Source organism: Rhagoletis pomonella, unplaced genomic scaffold (assembly GCF_013731165.1).
Source record: "Rhagoletis pomonella isolate Grant_MI unplaced genomic scaffold, Rhpom_1.0 Rhpom_scaffold_00007, whole genome shotgun sequence".
In the NCBI taxonomy this organism is placed as follows: domain Eukaryota; kingdom Metazoa; phylum Arthropoda; class Insecta; order Diptera; family Tephritidae; genus Rhagoletis; species Rhagoletis pomonella.
The window spans coordinates 18,386,011-18,404,081 of NW_023458561.1; the positions used below are offsets into that span (position 1 = coordinate 18,386,011).

General features: G+C 37.1%; 1 protein-coding gene across 2 annotated transcripts in view; it reads left to right on the forward strand.

The window, feature by feature from the left end:
- The first annotated feature begins 1,208 nt into the window (after nt 1-1,208).
- The window catches only part of LOC118742400 (ubiquitin-like modifier-activating enzyme 1), a 19,776-nt gene continuing 2,913 nt past the window's right edge, over nt 1,209-18,071 (forward strand). Inside the window, exons 1-5 of one of the 2 annotated variants that reach the window (XM_036474452.1) lie at nt 1,209-1,281; nt 1,764-2,806; nt 11,991-13,042; nt 13,872-14,535; nt 14,606-14,914. In XM_036474452.1, coding sequence (XP_036330345.1) covers nt 2,000-2,806; nt 11,991-13,042; nt 13,872-14,535; nt 14,606-14,914 — 2,832 coding nt within the window. In that variant the 5' untranslated portion in view covers nt 1,209-1,281; nt 1,764-1,999. Of the gene's footprint in view, nt 1,300-1,763; nt 2,807-11,990; nt 13,043-13,871; nt 14,536-14,605; nt 14,915-18,071 lie in introns of both variants that reach the window. The other variant, XM_036474451.1, reaches the window with a different exon arrangement.

Genomic DNA, 18,071 nt, shown 5'->3' on the forward strand with positions numbered 1-18,071 from the left:
CCCAACTTTGGTTATATGGAGACTTTCATATAAATGCATGTATTCATAGTCAGCTGTCGAAGGGACGCCAACGCCAACGCAACGCCAAAGTTGTATGTAAACGGGCCTTTATGCAGACAAACTTTTGTTTGCCAAATTAAATGGCGGCTGCTTAATTTGCTCGGAGGTGGTTATGTCGAGTTTGGCACAGGGTTCCACGTTCAGTATGGTTTTCATGGCTATTGCCAACACGAAATGAGAATTTCAGATGTACATAACGCCCACAATTAATATATTTTTTATGATATCGTATAGGCAATTAACCGTGCCCTAATCTTTGAAGCTCCTACAGCATAAATTCAGTTCTCTGGCTTTCGGTATCACGACAATTTTTGTGTATATGACACCACCGAATCTGCTGCAGTTTCCCTGCAAAAATCGTTGGACCATGTAGTCTCTTTGTGGTAATTTGAAGTACTTACAAAAGTGTGCCTCTGTCATGCTGTAGCGGACCAACTCGTGTCTCTGCGCCAGCTTATTGTTTGTTATCCGATAACTGCTCGTGCTTTAACGAAATGTGATTGAAGTTGAGCATTTGAAAGCACATTTGCATGTCTGGCTGTAGCTGAACGTGTAGAGATGCTCGCTGTTAGTTCTTAGCTCCCAGCATGTTCGGGTACGAATGCCGTCAGAGGCAACATGTAATTTTTAATTTTTGTCTTGGTTTTTATTAATTTCGAAAAAGCATTTGAGAAGTGAAGAACAAATGCGTGTACAAATGAAAAAATATAACAACAATGCCATTGTTAATATGTTGGAGTAGTTTTGTGCTACTCTGATGTAATGCAGGGATGGAGTATATGGTCCTGCCCTAGGACATCGCAATGTTAATTGGACCATATTTTTTATATGAATTGTGGTTAATTTTAGGTACTCTTTGGTCCTTAGGGAGTACTCTTTACACGCATGCATGGAGTATTCGCGATTTTTGCAGGGTATATGCCAAAGCAAAGAACTATCAAGCAAAGCGAAGAAAGTTATATGTGAATCAGCCTTTATAGCGTGTACGACCGGTTTTGAGCGATAAAAGATTTTGACGCCGCTTGAGAACAGAGCATAATCATTCACAATTACAGCAAAAAACTTTATTGGCAAATAAAAATAAATAGAAGATAGTAACAAAAAGTGCAACACTGCACTCGTTCTCTTTGTTCTTTTCAACTTCTTCGCAGACGAGAATTTGTGTTGAGCGTACATTTCGGTGATTTAGTGAATTTCGCAGTTAAAATTTTTGCTAAATCTGTAAATTTTTGGGAAGAGGTATCGTCAATTACTGTGTTTTGCAAAAGATAAACAAGGCCTTTGGTCTATATTTGTTAGCGTGGAGGTGGTATCGCTGGATATCTGTGTGGCAAAAGCAAATTTTAATATATAGTTTGCGAGACGCATAAGTGCATGGGAGGATAAGTGGTGATTGGGAAGTAGTGAAAGGAGCGAAGGAGTTAATTATGCATATATATTTTTAGTAACAGGGAAAAAACGTGCTGGGGATCGAATTTTCAATAGTTATAGCCATGTGGGGGTTCTTAGAATATTGTATTTTCGTCATGTTTAGCGCTTGCATTCTCTATACAGTGCATTAACATTTTTCTGGATTAGTTTTGTAGTTTATAAAAAGATGCTTGCGCATATAAATGTACTAAATTCATTGGATCGTGTACATACATACATGCATAAATACATATACATTTAATGAGATGGTTCTTGATTGCATTTCTTTGTAGATTCTTTACGTTTTCAAGATTCTCTGGGGCGTTAAGCTCGATCATCGCCAGTGCTTACTTTGACATTGACCTTGCGGGTGTCTCCAAGATAAGGACATCAACCGGCCGCATTGACAGAGTAGAAATTGATGGACAAAATCTTTAGCTCTTAATAGCAAAAGTAAAGAACTTGGTGCCGTGGAGCTAAGTGAAAAGGATTGCTGGCTTATTGTTGTGTTGTGGACGCCAGCCGCCCGATGTCTTCAAGTTCACCAACAGCTGAGCAAAACTCGCCTGCAGAGCCACCAGCAGCCAAAAAGCGCAAGCTGCTCGCGCCTACCGGTGGCGCTCCCAACGCAAACACCCCCACCACGAGCCCCACTAATAGAAATACTCAGGGCAATAACAACACTGACAACGGCGACGATAACCGCATTTACGAAAGTGGTGTGGAAGGAATCGAAGTTGACGTACCGAAGAAACCAACCGTGCCATCCCATTCGGTTTCGTTAAGTGACGCTATAGCTGGCTCTGTCGGCAGTACTTGTGCTGGTGGGAAAAGTAGCACCGATAGCGATAGCACCAGTTCATCGTCGGTAGTGAAGAAAGGAAGCGGTCAAAGCGGAGTTTTTGTTTCTGATTCGGGTGAATGCGCTGTGACGGATGTAAGATCTGAGGAATCAAATAATTCATTGGAGTTAAAAGAAAAAATTTCGAAGGGAAATATTTTGGCAACAACTTCAGCGTCCGTTAGCGCCGTAAACGCCAACGTTAATAACTCGAACTCAAACGGGACTAAATCTAATATCGGAGTAGTGTACGGAAGAAATAACCAAATGGCTGGTGGTAATCCGACAGGCGACCCTCGTTCGCGCGGTGCTTCTGACATCGACGAGTCTTTATACTCGCGCCAATTGTATGTACTTGGCCATGATGCAATGCGTCGAATGGCAAATTCTGACATATTATTGTCAGGTATTGGCGGTCTCGGACTGGAGATAGCTAAGAATGTAATTTTGGGAGGTGTGAAATCGATCACGCTGCATGACAAGGCAAATTGCACCGTAAGTACAAAAACCAAACAGTATTTTTGCCTTATATGTGCCTATATACATGAATATACATATTAACATTTAAATGTGATTTATCAAAACCTGTTTTTGAAATATAAATCCGTAACGATGATATGCACATACTTTTGCATTGCAATCACGATGCAATTATGTATAATCTTAAGATGACCGGAGGAAAAATCAATAATTGTTCTTCCTCTTTCTGCCTTGGTCTACTTTAGAAAAATTTTGTTCGGGTGTATCGTTTGTATTTATTTTACCGCCGTTTTACGACGTTTTACTTCCAGCGTAATAAAAGCGAGTCAACTTATGGAAATCAAACTTGTGAAGTTGAACATTTATTATAATTTGCACTGTCATGTCCAGTTCTAGGTTGATATTCTTTCATATACTATAAAAGTTTGAAAACAATTGCATAGTGAAATCGAAGGAGACTGACTCGTTTTCTTTATATCAAAACTTAAAATTGTCGAGGGAAAATCCATAGATGTACATACATATGTGTGTGTGTAAGTATGGATTTTAAGTTCAAGATAATATGTATGTATTATAGAATTCTTTGAAATAGTAGTGCTTAAATAAAAGTTGTCAATCAAGCCTTTAGTTAATACTTTGTTAGGAATCTTAGAAAATTAGTTTTTGGTCGTTTAGCTTTTAATTAATATTAGCAAACCAGCGAAAAATATTTCATAAAAGAATAAGAAGTGGTTGAAAAGCAAGTTGATGATTCATTGTCACTAAGTTTTGCCAATGCGCAAGGCGTAAGAGTGAAATAGCTATGTAGCTTATCGGGGTCAACCGCCCTTCGATAATGCGCAAGAGAAGTGCGGATACGCGATTTCAACATACACTTGCACATATGCAGCATGCATATGTATCAGGGTAGCCAGCTCGTTTTTGAGAATTCCCGATTTCGAAAATAAAATTCCGCGATTTTAATTTAATTTAATTTATTTATTCATGCTTTGCCCGAAATTCCGTAAAACTCCCCACCCAGGAATATCTTATACAAAAAAATGTATGTATTGTATTTTGATGTATTGCTGGTAATTCTTTTTATTTTATTTTTAAATACATATGTAAAAATCATCTATGTATTCATAAACCAAAACAAACTTTTATTAAGTTTGTTAACAAAGATTAAAAAACGTACATATCGCACGTTTAATAATATAGGGATGTAACTAAAAATTTACGTTTTTTAGATTTCATTACGCAATTAATAAAATTGATAAGTAGAAAATGTCCAGGCTAACAGATAACCAAACTTGCCAAACATGGCAAAGATATGTCTTTCCATCTGATTGAGTTTTCGCACAAAATTGAAATTTTGAAATACTTCGTGATGTTATTAAACATGCGATATAACATTAACATACATACAGCGGTCGAAAAAAATTTAGTCGCACCAAATTTTGACCCGTTTTCACAAGTTTTTTTTTTTGTTATTTAATTTGAGTTATTTTTAAGAACATAGTTCATTCTTTAACAATCACCGTTTAAATCCAAGTTTCAAACTTTGTGCAATTTCAACAAACTTTCGTACAATTTCGAGCTTTTTAATTAGATTTTGTACAAAAATTTTGAGTATGTAATTTTGTAGCCCACTCAATTCAAGTACCTAAAAATTTTTGTTTTAGAATTTTTTTTGCGAAGGTCTTGCGGTTTTCTTCCATATAAAATAAATTGTGTTTATGCGTTATATGAAAGCATATCCTACAAAGACAATTCTAAAAAATTAACGGTAATTTTTAGCTAAACTATATTAACAGGGCGATTCTGTACACTTTATAAATTGAAAATCTTTATAGTTTGTCAATTTTTTATTATTTATCAAGAATTGGTATTCCATAACAGAAATCAAAAGCTCTTTTCTTGATAAATTATCAAGATTGAAAATGCTATTAACAAATTGAAATTTCGTGCGAAATGTATACATTTTTTATAAATAAATTTGTTTCTAACAAAACAATTAAATACTCCATGTGCCGGCATTTGAACCTGCTACACACGGAGTTATATTCGACATCTCTACCTACTCGGCTACAGCAGTCAAAAATTTTTTTGCTTTTAAATTCATATTCTTCATATGTGACAATGAAATCAGTTCCACTCATGTGAAAATCAGTTCCACTAATGTGGAAATCGTAGAGCTTTTTGTTTTATAAATATTGACACAGAATTCGAAGGAAGCTTTTACTTGATAAAAATCTTGATAAAATTTCTTTACAAAAAATTTATCAAGAAAACACAGAATTGGGCGGTAAAGTAGAATTGAAAACATGCTACAAAACTGCATACGGCTCATTCCGTGGTGACAGGTGAGACATTTCAACTTACATATTTTTAATCATTATGAAATGAGTAATGCAAAAACGAAAATTTTTTTACACCAGATTCCTCACAAAAAACAGATCATCCCCCACTAACCATATGACTAGGTAAAAACATAACAAGGTAAAACTATTGAGAGGTAGTTTGACGTTTGCCAGCAATAAAATTTAAAAATTCAAACTCAAACTCATACACAATTTCCAATTTTCAATCTGAAACAACAACAATTGCGAACAATTTCAGTTTTTTATCTCAATTTTGTATGATCTTAAGATGCTGGCAAACGTCATGGTACAATAATTACAGGCATGATAAAAAAATAGGAAGGTAGAACCGCTGAGAGGAATTTTTCAAATTCTTGACGTTTGCAAGCAATTTAATTTTAAAATTTTATACACAAACTCACACACACATTCCCATTTTCAATCTCAAACAACAACAACTTTGAACAATTCTTTTTACTCTCAATTTTATGTGATTTTAAAATGTTGGCAAACTTCAAAAAAAAATCATGGCCGACGAATTGAGAGAACGGTTTTACCTTACTATGTTTTTATCATGGTTTTTATCATGACCTTGGTAATGTTTTTCATGATAAAAAAAAAGAAAGGTAGAACCGCTGAGAGGAATTTTTCAAATTCTTGACGTTTGCAAACAATTTAATTTTAAAATTTTACAAACAAACTCATACACACATTCTCATTTTCAATCTCAAACAACAACAACTTTGTACAATTCCTTTTTTTTTATTCTCAATTTTATATGATTTTAAAATGTTGGCAAACTTCAAAAAAAAAAAAAACCTTGCCGACGAATTGAGAGAGCGGTTTATCATGATAAAAACATAGTAAGGTAAAACCGTTCTCTCAATTCCTCGGCCATGATTTTTTTTGAAGTTTGCCAACATTTTAAAATCACATAAAATTGAGAGTATATTTCTGAGCGTTTTTGACATCTGCCTAAGAATGAGAACAAACAAAGAAAACGAAAAAGGCGCGTTGATTGAGTATTGATATTTATTATAAAATATACAAAGTGAAACTTGATGACAATTAAAAAAGAAAGTTCATAAAATATGGTTTCCATGATTGAAAGTATTTTACAATCGCATATCATTACCACGGATCGATTTTTCAATGCCAACGTTCTGGCCACAAACGTGCACCCACTTTTCACGCAAATTTACGCCTTTTGGCAAACCAAACATACGCACAAACTTGTTCCAATCACACAGCACTTCATTCTATATAACATAAATATGTAATAAACCAAAATTTATAATTAAAATCGTTGTAGAAAACACATTCAATCGCTAAAAAATCACTACGAAGAGGTAGAAGACGGTGTAAACAAAACCGAAAAACGTCAAAAACGCTACGAAAACTTTCTTTTGAAAATCGATTACAAATACAACGATGGCTGATTAGGTGATCTGTAGTCGTTGGTTCATGGGTTTTTATCATGATTCAATAATACAAGGTTGTTTAATTTGTGACAGCTAAAATTTGACACTCCTGTATCTAGATTTGTATTTTGGAAGTAGGAGAAAGGGGAAGAATGTGATCGCCTTTTGCGAAAACGGTAGTAGAAAGGTACTACAAAAAGTACGCAAAGTATACAATTAGAAGTAAAGGTGTATTATTAATTCTATGCGAACTTGCAATATATTTGGTGTTATAATGGAAATACTAAACAATACGTAAATATGTGCATTTTTGATTTAAGTTATTCATCATTTCCTGGAACCGACCGTTCATCTATGCAAAAACGAAAACTGCAGATCAATAAAACTTTTTATGCTCATTTCAACCATGCCAAAATTATTTGGTGCAAGTAAAAAAATTAAGACGTTCCAGAAGGTTAAAGTTCAGTTTTTAAATTTTTTAAATATTTATATCTTACGAACTGTAGGTATAACCGATAAAAAAAACTAATGACGCCACCATAAAGATAATTAATTTGTCTTTCAGCTGGTGTACATAATTTAAAGCTTCTTGTATTTTTAAACCAAAATCACAAAAAAACGAACAAATGTTATTTTTTCATGAAATAACATTTTTTGAAAAACTGCATAATTAATGGTAAAGAAATTAATATTATTTAGAAAGTACAAGTTATTACCTTTAATTCGATATTACATATTTTGTCACTATCTACTTTTGGGTTTCAACAATTTATAATAAAAAATACAAATAAATAAAGCAAATAAACCTCTTATATTTTCTTTATTTATTACCTGCGCGGAATAAATTTGGTATCGTTCAAATCAGCGTAAAAAGTTCTATCAATCGGTATTTTTGGTTATTTTATAGCTAAACGGTCGCTATTCTACACTTGTTCTAGAAAATTACGCAAACGAAGGTGATGCTCACGAATATTTACTATGAAGAATTTTTGGTTTTACTACTAATATCATTAGAAACTGTAGAGTAAGCAACATTCTGCACAAGTAAAGGAGCCGATTTTATGTGTGGAAGCGAGAATACTGTTTTATTACAAAACCTTACTATTATTGAATCATGGGTTTTTATCAAGGCATATTTAACAAGGTAAAAGTGACAACTAGCTCGAACTCTCTTGTAGCTAGTTATAATGTGAAAAAACTGTAAACAAACAAATTAACCCCATGAGTTGCGAGTGCTATGTTTGCTACAAATTAGCATCAACTGAAACTCATCACGGTGAAATTATACCACGTGTAGTAATAAGACCGAGATGAAGATTGGACGCTATCGTATTTGAAAATTTGCCTTTAAAAATTTTAATAAGATAGCCGAAAGATAATTAGACTCTGTCTTCGCGCTTTGTTTTATTGGACAATGACCTCACGGTTGACCAAAGCTTACTCGCACCAGAGGTGAAGTTACAAGTCTTCAGATGCTCTTCCCTCTTCTTCCGCTTATGTACGTTCACAAGCTGCCGAATCTTCGTGTTGAGATCCCTGATTCGGGGATTTCCGGGATCGATCTGACGAAGGTTATCACGGTCATCGGCTGGAACAGCCGCTTCAGCAGGAAAGTTCCTGCTGGTACGAAGCGAGCTGCAGCAGTAGTGATAACCCTGCGGAACTTATGTAGGTCCGGTGTTCCGCGGAAGCAAAGACGGTTGGTTTATCGATCGATATGACTATGGGCAGATTGTCTATTGCCAAAGTCAGCATAAGGTCGCCATGATATGCTGTTTATCAGACCAGCGCTGACTATTGTTTTGTCTGGCGAGCTGCAGCAGCTGCGCATAATCCTGGTGGGTGCGTCGTCGTTCATTGTGCAGAATGTAGAATCGTCTTATCTGCTCAGCCAAGTCAGTTTCCCTACGATCGTTTGACAGGCTTGAGTGCCAAAGAGCGTGGTGCGCATTAAAGTCACCTACTACCATACGGTTTTCACCTCTGAGGAGCGCACCTATATCAGGGTGATATCCTGCCGGGCAGCAAGTGACAGGGGGTATATAAACGTTAAATATTTCGACCTCGACAACGCCTGACCGGATAGCAATACCCTAAAATTCTAGAATGGTATCCCTGCGGTCGATGTCTGCTTCGATGAGACAATACTGCACGGTATGGTGTGTACATTGTATCCGGAGCAATTCAACAATGTTGAGTTGCTGTTCAATTTCGTCTCTTGAACCGCAGCTATCAATATTCCCTTGCCGACCCTTGCTGACGGTTATCTCCTCCAGTTGAATTGAAGGAGCTTCGTGTGGTTCGGGATACGTGTTGTTATGCGGGGGGTGAGGGATGTGTGTTGCCTGACCGCCATTAGCTGTGTGCGCTGCTTTAGAAAGTGACGCCCTGTGGTGGTAGTGGGCGGCGTTGCAGTTGGGGCTTGCGACCCACAGTGGTTCGGATAGCAGATCTAGCTGGACGAAAGTCAAAATTTTTTTGTTTTTAAAATACTTAATGGTACTTGGAATACATTCCTGACAATACATTCAAATATAAATTGCATTTATTAAAGCATTAACATATGAAAACAAACAAAAAAAGGTAAGTCAACGCCGCCTATTTGAGAACTCTATTTTAAAAGCTGAAATTTAACTTAAAAGATTGCTAATTGCACTCACAGATATTTGCATAATTGCAAATCGACTTTATAAACAAAAAATTACACTTATTCCTTATACAGATTCAGAGGTCATAACGCAATTTATGTCCACATTGGTATAAGCAAATTTATTCTGAAAAATCGTCGTTTTGATTAATTAAAAAAATAAATTAAAGAATAGGAAAAGTAAAGGCCGCCGAAGGCCGTTATAAAACCACTTACATATTATTCTTTACACCTTCGCAAATGCAAAGGGTAAGTTCGATAACCACGTCTAACCAATTGGCTTAGATATTTACATTTTAGTGACGGTATGTCAAATCTCAAAATTCAATAGTAATTATTAACAGGAATGTATCTCAATATAAATATAAGATCAGTGGCGGATCCACCGGGGAGAGGGGGGGGGGGGGCTAGGGGTTGTGTGTTAAAACAGAAAAATACTTGGAGTTATAAAAACTTTGGTTATGTAAGAGTTAAAAAAAATATTAACTTGCGAATTTTCTGCTTTCTGAAATTAAAAAATTATACAACAGGCATGCAAATCTTTAAGCGCTGTTATAAAATTTTTTCTGAAATTTATTTGTGTTTCTTGCTGTGATCTTAAATTTTAGTCGTGGTAAATAAAATCTTAAAAAGTGAGTTGTTTGACATTTGGAGAAGTGTTGCTGAAACTTCTAAAAGGCAACAAGGTGTCCGTGATTATGTGATTAGTAAATTGAAAGAAATATCTGATGAAAATGCTCGTTCCGAAGTAAATAAAATAAATTAAGTAAATGACTTTAGATTCGTAATCAGCAACCCAGAAAACCCCCAGATACCCAGTTACATAGAAATCTACCGATTTTTTTTTTAATTTTCGTCCGCCATATTGGATCCGCCATTTTGAATTTTTGGTAAATGACTTTAGATATGTAATCAGCGACCCAGAAAACCCCCAGATACCCAGTTTCATAGAAATCTACCGATTTTTTTTATTTTCGTCCGCCATATTGGATCCGCCATTTTGAATTTTTGATAAGTGACTTCAGATTCGTAATCAGCGACCCAAAAGTCCCCTAGGTAAGAAGTGGTGTAAAAATCCATCAACGAGTATTTGTTTAAGAAGTTTCGTCCAGCTAGATTTGCTATCCGAACCACTGTGCGACCGTGCAGCGCAATACGGGCCCTCGAAATTATTTGGCTAATATGTTGCATTTGACTGATGTCACATTACGGAATATCCTGGTCTGAAACACCGTGCAGATTGTTGGAGGAACCAGGAGTTGTTGGCGGCGGCGTGTGGGCGGTGGTGCATTTGTGTCTGTTGTATGGTATGTAGTGGTTGTGGTGCGGTCTATAGTGTGGTGTGTTAGTCGCGATACGGGGGGTGAGGGAGGAATGGGGTCTACCTTGGGTCTGTAGCATCTGACGCGCTTGCTGTTGCTGCCTGTTGGTAGGTGGCTGCAATGAGGGCGCTGTTGTCTGCGTCAGCGGTGCTCTACAGCATGGGGCACTGTAGTTCGTGCGAAGTGACACCAGCCAAGGCATGAGGTGCATTTGACCGATGTCACGTTCCGGTATATTCTGCTTTAGCATACGGAGCAGGTGGTGTGTGCAACCAGGAGCTGCTGGTTGGCTCGCACGCGCGAGTTAGACGGGCCGGTAGACTGTGGGGGAGGGGCGTTGGGAGGTTTGCTGCTGCCCAGAGGAGCTTCTCGGAGCCGTGCAGGCTCTTCGGGTGTTGGGTGCATTGCGCGAGCGGGTAGCCGTGGAGGCTGATTGTGCCGTTTGGCTTGAGCAGCAGGGAGCCACATAGCTTGTGGTCCCCTCCCGATGAGACCTAAGACCAGAGCAGGTTCTTAGGTGACTCCATCCGTTGCAATAATTGCAACTAACCGGAGTGGAGTTCGGATGGAGTCCCTGGCTCAATTACGGTCTGGATACTGCAGCCGCCTCAACAGATACCTGTCCAGACTTGACCCCAATATCCCCAATGAGTGCCCGGTATGTGGAGAATCCCCCCACGACACCAACCACCTCTTTACATGCCAGCTCAATCCGACTCAGCTAACACCCCTCTCCCTCTGGTCCGAGCCCATCGAAACAGCTCGTTTCCTGGGCCTCCCGTTAGTTGAGCTTGACGAAAATGATTGTACGTAGACCCGAAAAGGCGGGGCTTAGTAGTGCCACTACAACAACAACAGCCCTGAGCAGAAGAATACTTTGCAAATGTAGCCCTATGGACGAACCACGTCTGAGTTATTTCACCGACCTAAACGGGGTTAGATCGATGAAACAACAGTCCTTGGTCGGATAAAACCCGAGTCATTCCGGTACGTACAGCCGGCTGTCGTGGTAATGGTGGCATACATTAAAGATGTAGCGCACGAGTCGATATATTTGGTAAACTAGTATTTATTGTCCGATTTCGTTCATATTTAGAAAGCTTCTTTTAAAAATATTTTTTGAATGTTGGTGAATTTTTGTTAACCCAACAAACATTTAGCTTAGAGAACGATTAGAAAACCACTCGAATTCTAATGTGTTTCTCTAAGGTAGAAGTCGATTAGAGAAACTGTTGAGACTTATAGCATTCTTTAAAAAAAGGGGACATAGTTCTCAATATCGAGAAAGAGGTTAGATATATAGTCCTTTTCAAACGTTGAATTCTAATTGGTTTCTAATGTCTAGTGTTTTTCTAATCATTCTCTAATAGACATAACATAGTTCTCTAACCTGAATAAATCCAGCAATAATGTACAGACGTGTAAGTTTCAATTCTCTATTTAATTGTTCATTGATTTTTATTCTAGATTCGTGATTTGGCTTCCCAATTTTATCTAACCGAGTCGGATGTAGGTCGAAATCGGGCACAAGCTTCATGCAACCAATTAGCTGAGCTTAACAGTTATGTTCGCACTACAGCATACACAGGAGAATTGACTGAAGAATTCATGAAACAGTTTCGTGTTATTGTATTGACAGCATCTGATGACGCCGAACAGCGTCGCATAGCAAAATTTGCTCATGATAATTCCATTGCATTGATCATAGCTGAGACTCATGGACTCTTTGCTAAAATCTTTTGTGACTTTGGAGAAAACTTCACTATTTATGATCAGGATGGTGCTCAGCCGATTTCCACCATGATAGCTAGCATTACACGTGATTCTCAGGGAGTGATAACTTGCTTGGATGAAACCCGTCATGGCTTAAATGATGGAGACTATGTGACTTTCAGCGAAGTACAAGGAATGACTGAGCTAAATGGCTGTGAGCCGATCAAAATAAGCGTATTAGGTCCGTACACATTTAGCATTGGTGACACCAGCCAATTTGGTGAATACATTTCCGGTGGCATAGCTACACAAGTAAAGATGCCGAAAGTTGTGAATTTCAAATCGCTTCAGGAATCTGAAAAAGAACCCGAATTTTTAATTTCTGACTTTGCTAAATTTGACCATCCAATTTCGCTACACATTGCGTTCGCAGCATTACACAAATATGTCGAACAAGTCGGACAGCCACCACGTCCCTGGAATGAGGAAGACGCTCAGATTTTTTTGCAAATGTGCAAGTCAGTAAATGCCGATATCAATGACAATGTGGTGTTGTTGTTTGCGAAGACATGTGCCGGAAACACTTGTCCTATCGATGCGGCAATTGGCGGCTTCGTAGCACAAGAGGTCCTTAAAGCGTGCACGGGCAAGTTCACACCTATCTACCAATGGTTGTACTATGATGCTATTGAGTGTATTCCCACCGAGGGAGTTGAGGAGGCAGATGCTCAACCGGTGGGCTCACGTTATGATGCACAGATTGCTATTTTCGGAAAGAATTTCCAAGAGAAATTGGGCGACGCCAGGTGAGGAAATAGTTTAAACCAGTGTTGACAAAAAGTTAATATGGGTAATGATTAAAAATTATGGTTTAAAAAGCTAATCGCGGTAATGATTAAAATTAATTAATCGTAATCATCAATAATATTAATGACTAAAATTTTTGATGTTGTAGCGGCTAATTTGTGATCTTAATCATCGGTGTTGGGGTTAAGAATTATTTAATTTAATCAATAAATGTTAATCCCAATGAAAAAAATATATGATTGAATAGTCCTGTTTGGTCGAATGTAAAACTAAACACCAGTAACAACTACATTTTTGCATATGATGCCTTTATAAATAATATAATAATATTTTTCACTTCATTACATTTATTAAACAAATTCATTAGCACAATAAGGTCTAAAAGCTCCTTTAAAGTACAAAAGTAATTATAAGGCGCAAAAACAAAGCAACGAAAGAAAAACAATAAATAAAAAATAAATAAAAAATGAGAAATTAAAAATAAAAAAATAAAAGAAAAGTAAAATGCAACTACTCCTAAGACCAAAAACTAACGTTATCTAAATAAAACCACAATGAGACAAACGTAAACATATGTATATTAAAAATTAATTATAATTCATATTAATGCACGAATCGCTTTAGATATAGCTGATTAATTAATCACCGTATCTGCTAATGATTGAAATTTAAACATTAATACAAAATAAATTTTTTAATAATTTTTACTATTACTTATTTAGTCAAAATTAATTTAACCATTATTAAATCTAATCCGATTACACTTAATCAAACTAACTAATTCATTATAAAACCTATATATGTACCATATTTGAACTTTTCTTCTAGATACTTCATTGTCGGAGCTGGAGCCATCGGCTGCGAATTGCTTAAAAATTTCGCAATGATTGGAGTTGGCTCAGGCCAAGGGGAAATCGTTATAACCGACATGGATTTGATCGAAAAGTCGAATTTAAATCGCCAATTCCTGTTTCGACCACATGATGTGCAGAAGCCAAAGGCAAAGACAGCTGCAAATGCCATTAAGAAAATGAATCCTAACATTAAAGTCACTGCGTATGAATTGCGTGTTGGGCCCGAAACCGAAAAAGTTTTCTCAGAGGAGTTCTTTGGCAAATTGGACGGCGTTGCTAACGCTTTAGACAACGTAGATGCTCGCATTTATATGGATCGCAAATGTGTATTCAACCGTTTGCCATTGGTGGAATCGGGCACTTTGGGCACAATGGGAAATGTACAAGTGATTGTACCATTTTTAACTGAATCTTATAGTTCGTCACAAGATCCCCCAGAAAAGAGTATCCCTATATGTACGTTGAAAAATTTCCCGAATGCAATTGAACATACATTGCAATGGGCTCGTGACATGTTTGAAGGTGTATTTACGCAATCGCCAGAGAATGCTGCACAATACCTATCTGATGCAAACTTCATTGAACGCATCATAAAATTGCAGGGTATTCGACCTTTGGAGATCTTGGAATCAGTTAAGGTGATTATAGTGTGAAAAATACAAGAAATACAGACTTAAATATCGCCACCATTTCTGTCACTACTTTTAGAAAGCTTTAGTCGACGAAAGGTCCAACAACTTTCTGGATTGCGTCAAATGGGCACGAAATCATTGGGAAGAGCACTATGCTAATCAAATTAAACAATTGCTGTTCAATTTTCCACCAGATCAAATCACCTCAAGTGGACAACCATTTTGGTCGGGCCCGAAGCGCTGTCCTCAACCCCTGGTATTCGATATTAATGATGATCTACATTTCGATTATATATATGCAGCCGCTAACCTACGTGCGGAGATGTACGGGATCGAACAAGTGCGTGATAGGCAGCAAATAGCACTTCTCGTTAACGATATTACGGTAAGTCGAGTGCAGCCAAATACTATTTATAACTTATTATGGTGAGTAGCTTCATTTCTATTCGATTTTGAAGAATGGTGTAATCTGAAGTAAAGTGAAAATCAAAATTATGCCACATTTTATACAATTATATGAAAAATCTACTCCTTTTTATACCCGAGCACTTTGTTTCGATTCACTTGAAAATTTTAATTATATTTTTTAACACTTAGTATGCTGTGTCCTCAATGTCAATGTATGAAGAAAAACCCTGACTAGATGTTGTAGAGGCATTTTAAATAATTTCAAAGAATCAAATGAATAATCTGACTAGCAAATTAGGAAAACACCCAATTCTAAACACGTTCCATTGGGTTTAAATTTAGTAAATAGGACGACCGCTAAAAAAATTAACGCCAAAACTTAAAAAAATTAAAAATAAAAATCAAACTACTTTCATGCTTTAAAATAACACTGTCTAGGTTATTCAAAACGAACAAACCCAAATAATTATGAAGAACTTTGAGGAAGACAGTACTAGTCCAGATGGTCTTAGGTTTTTTAAAGAGGGTTAAAGTTTTAACAGTTTCGCCGAAATTGCAATAAATTTATCGAAAGTATCATATATAAAGCGATTTCGAACAAAATTTGTGTCAGTCGTAGACTAGCATTCTCCGGGTACGTTACTACCTCGACTGCGTTCTTGCTTTTCTTTTGTGTATACTCGGTCTTTCGTTTTACAATAACCAACCACCGTACACCAACTTTGGGGACAGCATGTTTGCCCCCTTAGCAAGCAACCAGACCAAATCGGAAAAATAAACGTGTGTCAATTTTAATTTAATGATTTTCTCTTCCTTTGAAAATCTCAAAATAAAAGAACCCTTGTCCATTACTCGTGCTCTGCCGTTCAAAGGTCGCTTCAAGTAATCAATAAGGATATTCAAATCAAGTTTGATTTTGTTATTCCGCCCACCAGAAACCATCGACATCTCCTGGCATAAGGTAAACATTAGGGAATACTTGCTTAATTCCCTATTTGCCAAGTTTGCTGTCTACCCCGCATTCGAACACTGACTGTCTGCGGATCAAGTACGCCAACTGCGACGAAAACATACCTTTAACTTCAATAAGTATCCAAAGTTCCGTCAGCAGAAAGAAATGTCAAAAATTTAAACCAAAAACACAAATGTACATTTTAACAACAATAATGAATCCCTTTCTGACTCTAAACACTTCCATAAAACAACCACATCGCCATAAAGTAACCCCCAAATTAATAACAGTTTAGAACTTTCTTGCACTAAACCAACGTCTACTACACATCTTCAGCTCATCCGCTACGAATTTCCCTACCACTTATAATATAAATTCTCCCTAAGATAATCTTATGATCCTTCTCCAAATGTTTCACCCATCACTCACATCACACAAAAACTTATTGAAAAATAACTATTTCGTCACACCCCAATGTATTTAGAATCCGTTCTATGATCGATCTATGATATTTGATATCCCAAAATTCTTCTAATGTTGACACTTCTATTATCCCCATTTTAAAACATAGAAAGATCTCTAACGATCACTTCTAACTTGCTTAGACAGCCTTCAGCCTTAGACAGGTTGCCTTCAAGAAGGGACAAGGAACAACATACACTCTTCTTCACCTCGATCATTTTGTCTCACACGCGCTCAATAGATTTCATGAAAGCATTCGATAGGATTAGAGAATTCAAGTTAAATTGAGACAAATTGATTACGGGGTAGGCCAACAAATGTACAACCTCATTAAATCCTTCCGAGCTCCCGCTCATCCTTACCAGGTTCACGAATATCAAATATACGCCGATGATGTACTATTATATTCAAAAAGCAGTGATCAAATTGCTGTTATGAGATCCTTATCCGACATTCACTCGCTAATATCTGGCACATCAATTGCATCATACCCTTGTTCACTTTCAATAACGTAAATAATACACGGTCCTTACTCTGTAGTTCGAATCGATAGTAAATTTGTTCGAATTCGAACGATTGGTACTATGTTGTTGTAGCAGCATACAAATTCCGCAAAGAGTTTTTGGGGAGTGTTGCTGGAATGACAGTCCTTGGCCAAATATAAATCTGGGTCGTTCCGGTTACGTAGACACGACTGTCGTGGGTACTATAAAAGAGTTAGGCGTTCGAATATAACTTCTTTTCGATTCGAACTTCAGAGTAAGGGCCAAGAAACCCTTAAGGCCGGATCACACGATTGTCGCATTCGCCAATTATTGCCTTAATTTATGTCCCAATCGTCCATACATATCCTGGATTACATTAGTCCACATCTCTGCTTCGAAAATAGGTTTTCTGCCAGAATTCCAGACGGAAGCGACTGGGTAAACCGCTCGGACTTAGATTCAGGATCTACCGCTATCTGAACTGAACTACGCTCAGCGAACTCTGCGCTCGATGCAGGCGTTCCCCTGTCTTCGAGTAAGCACCGACTGAAATCTATGTTCATTAAATTACCCAACGAACGTTGGGCGAAAGAACCAACATGTTCTGTTACAAAACAGATCTGGTCATTTATAAACGGAAAACGATCTAAAACTCTTATACAAATCGACCGCCCATTATTAGATTATTATTAGTTGTCGGTGTAATTACAGGACACTCTAATGGGAGCGCATGCTAGGCGAAGGGGTTATCCCGCTAACGATTTCTGTCGAGCCTGCAGCGACGAGGAGGAGGTGGAGAGTGTAGCACACTATCTCTGCCACTGATAATATCGATGGCTTATTAGGGTGACCCGTTAAATAGAAAAGGGGTACACAAATATTATTTAATTTACACATATTATATTGAATGGATTTAAAAGCTAAAAAAATACAACTTATCATTTATTTTTAAACTAATTGAAGTTTATGCCTATTGAAAAAGGGAGATTACGACTTGAATCTGATGGAAATAGGCTATAAGAAATATTAGAAAATTTAAAATAAAAAAAAGTTTTAGACCACAATTTGCTTTTGCAGGTTAACGTGAATGAAAAAGGAACTTTACTTGCTACTTACCTGACCTCTTAACTGCAGTTATGCTTTTGATGGAAATAGGCTATAAGAAGTATTAGAAAATTTAATGCACTCGCCTCACGACTTGTCCAAACCTTAAATAAGTTTATTAAAATTTTTAA